General features: G+C 41.0%; 3 protein-coding genes across 3 annotated transcripts; all 3 read right to left on the bottom strand.

Annotated features, from left to right (window-relative positions):
- Positions 1 to 2,890: 2,890 nt before the first annotated feature.
- LOC147416603 (uncharacterized) lies at positions 2,891 to 3,568 on the bottom strand. Its single transcript, XM_086508229.1, has one exon. The coding sequence runs from the start codon at positions 3,566 to 3,568 to the stop codon at positions 2,891 to 2,893; it is 678 nt and encodes a 225-aa protein (XP_086364355.1).
- Positions 3,569 to 3,705: 137 nt separating this feature from the next.
- On the bottom strand, positions 3,706 to 6,434 carry LOC147416602 (ATP synthase subunit C family protein). The gene is given in 2 exon segments (XM_086508227.1): positions 3,706 to 4,130; positions 6,191 to 6,434. Coding segments are annotated over 2 exon segments (471 nt in total). The 3' UTR covers positions 3,706 to 3,903.
- A 2,167-nt stretch (positions 6,435 to 8,601) lies between these two features.
- LOC147416601 (uncharacterized) lies at positions 8,602 to 9,279 on the bottom strand. Its single transcript, XM_086508230.1, has one exon. The coding sequence runs from the start codon at positions 9,277 to 9,279 to the stop codon at positions 8,602 to 8,604; it is 678 nt and encodes a 225-aa protein (XP_086364356.1).
- Positions 9,280 to 9,355: the final 76 nt, after the last annotated feature.

Genomic DNA, 9,355 nt, shown 5'->3' with positions numbered 1-9,355 from the left:
GTAAGAGCTGAACTGAGTCCCTATGATCTTACCAAGGGACGCATCATCTACCGCCTTAGAAGTAGGCATACAAACAATAGTCAGTAGATTTCGGTATCAGTTTAGATTTTCGGCAGTTAACCAAACCACTTCTCTTGCCAAATTTCCTATCTTGATTAGATCGAAGAAACATGTAGCAAACCTACAGGTAGATTTACCCAATTAATTCAAGGTTATAGATACGAAAATCCGTGCTTCCATTCGGAAAATATGTAAAAAATGTCGATTGATTCTACGACGTAGACGAATCATGGTAATTTGTTGCAACTCAAAACATAAACAGAAACAAGGATAATAAATATTTCTATCTGAAAAAGAATATTAATTAAACAGAGCTTCCCAATAAAAATAATTAATTAATTATGTCAAGTCAAATAAATCGAGAAAAATTCGTTCACGTGGGGGAAAACGCGGAGTTCAAAAGGGAGTCATTCATATACAGGCGAGTTTCAATAACACTATCATTACCGTCACAGACGTCCGGGGACAGGTAATTATTTGGTCTTCCGCCGGTGCCTGTGGATTTAAGGGAACACGCAAAAGCACGCCATTTGCTGCGCAAGCTGCGGCTGAGAATGCAATTAAAGCATCAGTGGATCGGGGTATGAAACAAGCAGAAGTTATGATGAGCGGGCCCGGACCGGGGAGAGACACCGCTTTGCGAGCTATTCGCAGAAGCGGCATAATCCTCAGTTTCATACGTGACGTGACTCCTATGCCGTATAATGGTTGTAGACCCCCCAGAAAGAGACGCGTCTAACTAGTGATTAGTCACATCAAAAGGAGAGAAAAAAAAATTACGTATGCGCACGCAAAAACGAGATGTCGACCTCTAAGCAGGCAATTCAGTGGAAATGCCTTGAATCCAAAATAGAAAGTAAGCGGCTTCATTATGGTCGTTTCCTTGTATCTCCCTTTAAAAGGGGTCAAGCCAGTATTGTAGGAATTGCCATGCGTAGAGCTTTGTCACAAGAGATTGAAGGGACAAGCATAACACGTGCAAGATTTTGCGGAGTCGTGCACGAGTATTCCACAATAACGGGTCTTCAAGAGACAATACATGATGCTTTAGTTAATCCGAAAGAGATTGTGCTTAGGGGCGATTCAAAAGAAGATATTCAAGAGGCGTTTTCATCTGTAACAGGTCCTAAAGAAGTAACTGCGGGCGATCCATCATTACCACCTGGCGTCGAAGCAATTGACAATTCGCAATATATAGCTACCATTACCCAACCAATATCTCTAACTATTGAATTAGAGATTGAAAAAGATTGCGGATATCGTATAGAAAATCTAGCGAAATCCGGAAAGGGACAATTTCCCATCGATGCTGTATTTATGCCTGTCCGAAACGTAAATTATAGCATCCATCTATTTGGAAGTGGTAGAGCGACGCAGGAAATCTCATTCATTGAAATATGGACTAATGGTAGTCCGACACCACACGAAGCACTTAGGAAAGCTTCTGAAAAACTCATGGACTTGCCAACCACCTTCTCGTATGTAAGGGGCGGAGACGTATCTCTCTTCGAAAATGGATTCTCTTGCTTCCTTTGCCTCCTTGAAAGTTTATAAAGGGTGATTCCCTTGCCTCTGCTTCCAAAGTAGCTTTTGCCTAAACATTTTTAGATTCCTTTGCCTTTTTTAGAGTTTCTAATGATTTTATGCCTTTGTTAGGCACATCTCTATGTTTATAAGCATAATAATAGAATAAAAAAGGCGTTCTTTAAAAAGATCTACTAAGAAGCAGAAACACACTACTGTAAGCACCAGATGAGTAATAAACAGTAATGAAACCCCCCTAACCTAAAAAAGTTAGTGGTTGGCTTGTTTTGTTTGCCCTAGCGACACCATTAAGAGGACTGGGTGATTGTGATTAGAGATCAATTCACTGTCGCTTCGAGTACACGACGAGGTTACGAAACCCGTCATGGCGATAACATGGTAATTTAGAAACAAGGCGTGTATGAGGAACTATCAATGTCTACGGTTTGCGTTGGGATTGCCCTTCGGCACTTCAGGGCTCAACCAATTAAACTCTCGGTGTCTACGGCGTTAGAATGAACTTCGTGCATCCATTTATTTCTACGGAATTACCAACGCTAGACTGGACGTATTCGACCATGCGCCCAGATTATGCAGGGAAAACCAGCGATACTTTTTAAGAGCAAAGGGTACAGGAACGTAGTGGCGTTCTCAACTCATTCCTCTGATCCCAGTATAAATTGGATCGGCGAGAAAGGTTAACCCAACCCTGCTTGACACTTTGTGCCCCTCGCTCCCTAGTCTTGGCATAGGATTTAAAACATCGAAAAGGTGGGCTATAGGAAAAAGCGTAGGGAACCGCTTACTTTAAATAAAACAAGAACTGAAAGAAAGAGGACTGAACATAATACCGGGTGGAAGATACATGCTTTACCTTGCAAGTTGTGAAAGCTTTCTTCTCAATAAGAGTGAGAGTTAGTGGTATATAGCTTTATCGAAGCCCGAAATGAAACGATGTTGCACTGAAGAGGACTCGAACCCCTAACTACCTGGTTCGAAGCCAGGGACTCTATCCAATTGAGCTATCGGTGCGGGGGGGTTGGGTCAAGGAAAGCCCAACCCTGGAAATGTTTTTTGCGTTATTTCAAAATGAGTTTACGTAATTAAAGAAAATTAACTCAATTAAAAGACAAAAAAGTCAATCTTTGTCGTTGATGATCTCTCGGTTGGTTACCGAATAATTTAACCATCCCTTCCCTAAAAGAAAGTAATTACTTGATATATGTAATCCGTAATATTCGGATTCAGTCGTCAGCTGTGGTTTTTACCCTCCCCAGGGTGTCCGCTCTGCCCGTGAGACGGTTTTTTAACCACGACGTCTACGTTTAAGTTTAAAGGCAGTCCCTTTACGAATCCGGCTTCTAAGCCTATGGAACTTAACGAAAATCTGGACAGCGTCCCTGGCTTTATTATGAACGGCTTGGATTTTATCCGCCTCCTCCTGCGAAACAGTTATTTCTGTTTCTGGATTCAGCGGCGGCATGTCTTGCTCAACAAAAACTACTTCTGGAGTCGAAGGCAAGAGCTCAAACAGGGCTTTATACATGTCAATCAAAGGTTGCGCCTGGGAGACTATTTGCGCGGCATAATGCGCTATCACTTCCTGGGAGAAGGGGACCTTCAAGAGGAGTTCTATGCCCTCTTCCGGGGACATGCTTAAAGGGAGAGATACCCCAGAGATGAGCATCAAGCCAGGAATAAGGTCCTTATGGAACGACGTGAACAGACGGGAGTTTGCCTCCTTAAACTGTACCGAAATCTGAGCCCATTCCTGCATTGTGGCTTCGCTGACTATGGAGGGGTTTAACTTGGCAGAGATAGAGTTTACTAGATTGTTTATTTGCGCAGGCTGCAGTTGTGAAACGAATTCATAACCGTTCTCAGCGCTGGGCAATCTGCCTTGTTGGCAGGTTTTTAGTATTTTATCACAATCTTGCCAAGTTTCAAATAAGATTGAACGGCAATCCTCCTCCTTTAGTTGCATAAACTGTGAATGTGAAGACGCTTGAGTTACTATTGAAGAACTACTAGCGCCCATATTCATACAGTATGCTGTTTCAGCAAACCCAAGCCCAATTAGATTTAATAAAATTAAAAAAAGAGCAACAAACAAGAATACCTTTCTCAACGAAAGAAAGGAGAGATATATGGTGAGGTTATTAAAAAGAAAGGAGAGATATATGTTGAGGTTCTTAGAAATAAAGGAGAGATATATGGTGAGGTTATTCAAAAGAAAGGAGAGATTTCTGGTGAGGTTATTCAAATTCAAAAGATTTCTTTTTTTAGTGAGGTTATTCATGTTTATCTTGTTTTCTTTTTTTAAGATACAAATAAGATTGAAAAAGCCATCGTCAAAGCAAACAAGGCAATAGCTTCTGTTAAGGCAAAGCCTAAAGTAACATAACCAAATGATTATTTAGCTAACGATAGATTTCACGCCACAGGGCTTGTCAAAGAACTAAATACGTTTCCAATACCTACTGCTGCTCCTGCTAGGGCTATTGTAGCCGCTCCTACTCCAATTAATTTTGCACCTTCTAGCGTAACTAATTCTTAAGTGTCTGTGTAATAATAATAAAAAAGTGTAGTTAGCACACTTTAAACGAAGTAGAGCGGTTGGCTGGCAAAGAAAGCTTACGCCTTTGAAGAAGAAAGATAGAGTTTGCATGCCTACCTTACCAAACACGTTGGATGTCGTCGGAAAACCAAGACATTTGGTAAACAGTCTTGTTGTCTCTTTGCAAGCAAGCCCATTTAATTGTAACAATTTAACGGATAACAAGATTATTTCCGGATGAATCCAAAGAAAAAACATAGTAAGCAGAGCCCTGACCCAAATGAAGAATAAGTGGTAGATTGGTAATGTTATCATTAAGGTTCATTGGTTTTATATAATGTCAACAATACAACTAAGCATTCGTTGACAGAGTCAAAGTTCCCCGTTTCTCAATCGTGGCATCCACGTTAATAAGTCGAAAGCCTCTTGGGCCGTCATTATCAACCAGGAAGGAAATCCTAGAGGAACTAGGATTTTTGGTCCAGTAGCAAGGGAATTGAGGGAATGTAATTTTGCCAGAGTAGTCTCGTTAGCTCCCGAAGTGTTGCGATAACTAATGAAAAAAAAAAGAAAGCTCGTTTCATTTATTAGAACTCAAAGAAACTTCAATTCCTTTAAAAATTTGGGTTTGAAGAGTTAGTTGTCGAATAGTCCAATACATACACATATACAAATATACAGAAAAATCTATCTATATCTATTCTATCTATATCTATTTAGATAGATACAACTCAATAAAACGAAGATGGATAGCCAATGAAAATGAGTAGAAAGGAAAGAACCTTTTTTCCGCCTTGAATATCATTTAGATTTTGCCAAGAGGAAAGGCTGGAGATTTTAGGAATTACTTAAGTAAAAACAATTCTAATAATTACCGATTGATATTTCACGAATAATGATGCCATCTCCACCACAGTTACTTCAATCAGAAATGCGAATACGAAAAGAAAAGCTATGACTAGGATACCAGCTACTAAAATGACTAGAGGTATCGTGCAAATCTTACTGGAAGAAGGTTTTTTAAAAAGCGTCACGGAACACACAGAGGGGGGGAAAATTTTTATGGATGTCAAGATATTTTGGCAAAGAAAAAAAGCCTTACCTTACGTGGCAACTAAACTATAACTATTAGGTACATTAGCAAACCCGGTCTCAGAATCTATTGCGATCATATAAGAATCCCTAAGATCTTAGGGGGCATGGGAATTGCAATTTTATCAACGTCTTATGGACTCATTACAGATCGGGAAGCTAGGCGAAGAAAAACTGGGGGGGGAAATTCTACGCCATATTTGGTAATTGAAAGGGAGAAACAGGGACAAAAGTTACTTATTTTCACCAGTTACGTCTTCAATGAAAAGAATTTTTTTGGAGAAACCTGTAATGTAAATAGGAGGTTTACTTATTCCAAATGATGAAGAAACAGAATCTCATTGACATGGAAGGTACAGTTACAGAATCTTTACCCAATGCCACGTTTTGAGCGTGTTCGGATAATGGATGTCAAGTTTTGACTCATATATCGGGGAGGATGCGACGCAGTTATATAAGAATACTACCAGGAGATAGGGTAAGAGCTGAACTGAGTCCCTATGATCTTACCAAGGGACGCATCATCTACCGCCTTAGAAGTAGGCATACAAACAATAGTCAGTAGATTTCGGTATCAGTTTAGATTTTCGGCAGTTAACCAAACCACTTCTCTTGCCAAATTTCCTATCTTGATTAGATCGAAGAAACATGTAGCAAACCTACAGGTAGATTTACCCAATTAATTCAAGGTTATAGATACGAAAATCCGTGCTTCCATTCGGAAAATATGTAAAAAATGTCGATTGATTCTACGACGTAGACGAATCATGGTAATTTGTTGCAACTCAAAACATAAACAGAAACAAGGATAATAAATATTTCTATCTGAAAAAGAATATTAATTAAACAGAGCTTCCCAATAAAAATAATTAATTAATTATGTCAAGTCAAATAAATCGAGAAAAATTCGTTCACGTGGGGGAAAACGCGGAGTTCAAAAGGGAGTCATTCATATACAGGCGAGTTTCAATAACACTATCATTACCGTCACAGACGTCCGGGGACAGGTAATTATTTGGTCTTCCGCCGGTGCCTGTGGATTTAAGGGAACACGCAAAAGCACGCCATTTGCTGCGCAAGCTGCGGCTGAGAATGCAATTAAAGCATCAGTGGATCGGGGTATGAAACAAGCAGAAGTTATGATGAGCGGGCCCGGACCGGGGAGAGACACCGCTTTGCGAGCTATTCGCAGAAGCGGCATAATCCTCAGTTTCATACGTGACGTGACTCCTATGCCGTATAATGGTTGTAGACCCCCCAGAAAGAGACGCGTCTAACTAGTGATTAGTCACATCAAAAGGAGAGAAAAAAAAATTACGTATGCGCACGCAAAAACGAGATGTCGACCTCTAAGCAGGCAATTCAGTGGAAATGCCTTGAATCCAAAATAGAAAGTAAGCGGCTTCATTATGGTCGTTTCCTTGTATCTCCCTTTAAAAGGGGTCAAGCCAGTATTGTAGGAATTGCCATGCGTAGAGCTTTGTCACAAGAGATTGAAGGGACAAGCATAACACGTGCAAGATTTTGCGGAGTCGTGCACGAGTATTCCACAATAACGGGTCTTCAAGAGACAATACATGATGCTTTAGTTAATCCGAAAGAGATTGTGCTTAGGGGCGATTCAAAAGAAGATATTCAAGAGGCGTTTTCATCTGTAACAGGTCCTAAAGAAGTAACTGCGGGCGATCCATCATTACCACCTGGCGTCGAAGCAATTGACAATTCGCAATATATAGCTACCATTACCCAACCAATATCTCTAACTATTGAATTAGAGATTGAAAAAGATTGCGGATATCGTATAGAAAATCTAGCGAAATCCGGAAAGGGACAATTTCCCATCGATGCTGTATTTATGCCTGTCCGAAACGTAAATTATAGCATCCATCTATTTGGAAGTGGTAGAGCGACGCAGGAAATCTCATTCATTGAAATATGGACTAATGGTAGTCCGACACCACACGAAGCACTTAGGAAAGCTTCTGAAAAACTCATGGACTTGCCAACCACCTTCTCGTATGTAAGGGGCGGAGACGTATCTCTCTTCGAAAATGGATTCTCTTGCTTCCTTTGCCTCCTTGAAAGTTTATAAAGGGTGATTCCCTTGCCTCTGCTTCCAAAGTAGCTTTTGCCTAAACATTTTTAGATTCCTTTGCCTTTTTTAGAGTTTCTAATGATTTTATGCCTTTGTTAGGCACATCTCTATGTTTATAAGCATAATAATAGAATAAAAAAGGCGTTCTTTAAAAAGATCTACTAAGAAGCAGAAACACACTACTGTAAGCACCAGATGAGTAATAAACAGTAATGAAACCCCCCTAACCTAAAAAAGTTAGTGGTTGGCTTGTTTTGTTTGCCCTAGCGACACCATTAAGAGGACTGGGTGATTGTGATTAGAGATCAATTCACTGTCGCTTCGAGTACACGACGAGGTTACGAAACCCGTCATGGCGATAACATGGTAATTTAGAAACAAGGCGTGTATGAGGAACTATCAATGTCTACGGTTTGCGTTGGGATTGCCCTTCGGCACTTCAGGGCTCAACCAATTAAACTCTCGGTGTCTACGGCGTTAGAATGAACTTCGTGCATCCATTTATTTCTACGGAATTACCAACGCTAGACTGGACGTATTCGACCATGCGCCCAGATTATGCAGGGAAAACCAGCGATACTTTTTAAGAGCAAAGGGTACAGGAACGTAGTGGCGTTCTCAACTCATTCCTCTGATCCCAGTATAAATTGGATCGGCGAGAAAGGTTAACCCAACCCTGCTTGACACTTTGTGCCCCTCGCTCCCTAGTCTTGGCATAGGATTTAAAACATCGAAAAGGTGGGCTATAGGAAAAAGCGTAGGGAACCGCTTACTTTAAATAAAACAAGAACTGAAAGAAAGAGGACTGAACATAATACCGGGTGGAAGATACATGCTTTACCTTGCAAGTTGTGAAAGCTTTCTTCTCAATAAGAGTGAGAGTTAGTGGTATATAGCTTTATCGAAGCCCGAAATGAAACGATGTTGCACTGAAGAGGACTCGAACCCCTAACTACCTGGTTCGAAGCCAGGGACTCTATCCAATTGAGCTATCGGTGCGGGGGGGTTGGGTCAAGGAAAGCCCAACCCTGGAAATGTTTTTTGCGTTATTTCAAAATGAGTTTACGTAATTAAAGAAAATTAACTCAATTAAAAGACAAAAAAGTCAATCTTTGTCGTTGATGATCTCTCGGTTGGTTACCGAATAATTTAACCATCCCTTCCCTAAAAGAAAGTAATTACTTGATATATGTAATCCGTAATATTCGGATTCAGTCGTCAGCTGTGGTTTTTACCCTCCCCAGGGTGTCCGCTCTGCCCGTGAGACGGTTTTTTAACCACGACGTCTACGTTTAAGTTTAAAGGCAGTCCCTTTACGAATCCGGCTTCTAAGCCTATGGAACTTAACGAAAATCTGGACAGCGTCCCTGGCTTTATTATGAACGGCTTGGATTTTATCCGCCTCCTCCTGCGAAACAGTTATTTCTGTTTCTGGATTCAGCGGCGGCATGTCTTGCTCAACAAAAACTACTTCTGGAGTCGAAGGCAAGAGCTCAAACAGGGCTTTATACATGTCAATCAAAGGTTGCGCCTGGGAGACTATTTGCGCGGCATAATGCGCTATCACTTCCTGGGAGAAGGGGACCTTCAAGAGGAGTTCTATGCCCTCTTCCGGGGACATGCTTAAAGGGAGAGATACCCCAGAGATGAGCATCAAGCCAGGAATAAGGTCCTTATGGAACGACGTGAACAGACGGGAGTTTGCCTCCTTAAACTGTACCGAAATCTGAGCCCATTCCTGCATTGTGGCTTCGCTGACTATGGAGGGGTTTAACTTGGCAGAGATAGAGTTTACTAGATTGTTTATTTGCGCAGGCTGCAGTTGTGAAACGAATTCATAACCGTTCTCAGCGCTGGGCAATCTGCCTTGTTGGCAGGTTTTTAGTATTTTATCACAATCTTGCCAAGTTTCAAATAAGATTGAACGGCAATCCTCCTCCTTTAGTTGCATAAACTGTGAATGTGAAGACGCTTGAGTTACTATTGAAGAACTACTAGCGCCCATATTCATACAGTATGCTGTTTCA

Source organism: Adiantum capillus-veneris, unplaced genomic scaffold (genome assembly GCF_014529385.1).
Source record: "Adiantum capillus-veneris isolate H3 unplaced genomic scaffold, ASM1452938v2 Hic_scaffold_770, whole genome shotgun sequence".
Lineage (NCBI taxonomy): Eukaryota > Viridiplantae > Streptophyta > Polypodiopsida > Polypodiales > Pteridaceae > Adiantum > Adiantum capillus-veneris.
The sequence above is the reverse complement of the archived record's forward strand: the minus strand, read 5'-3'. Positions and strand labels throughout refer to the sequence as shown.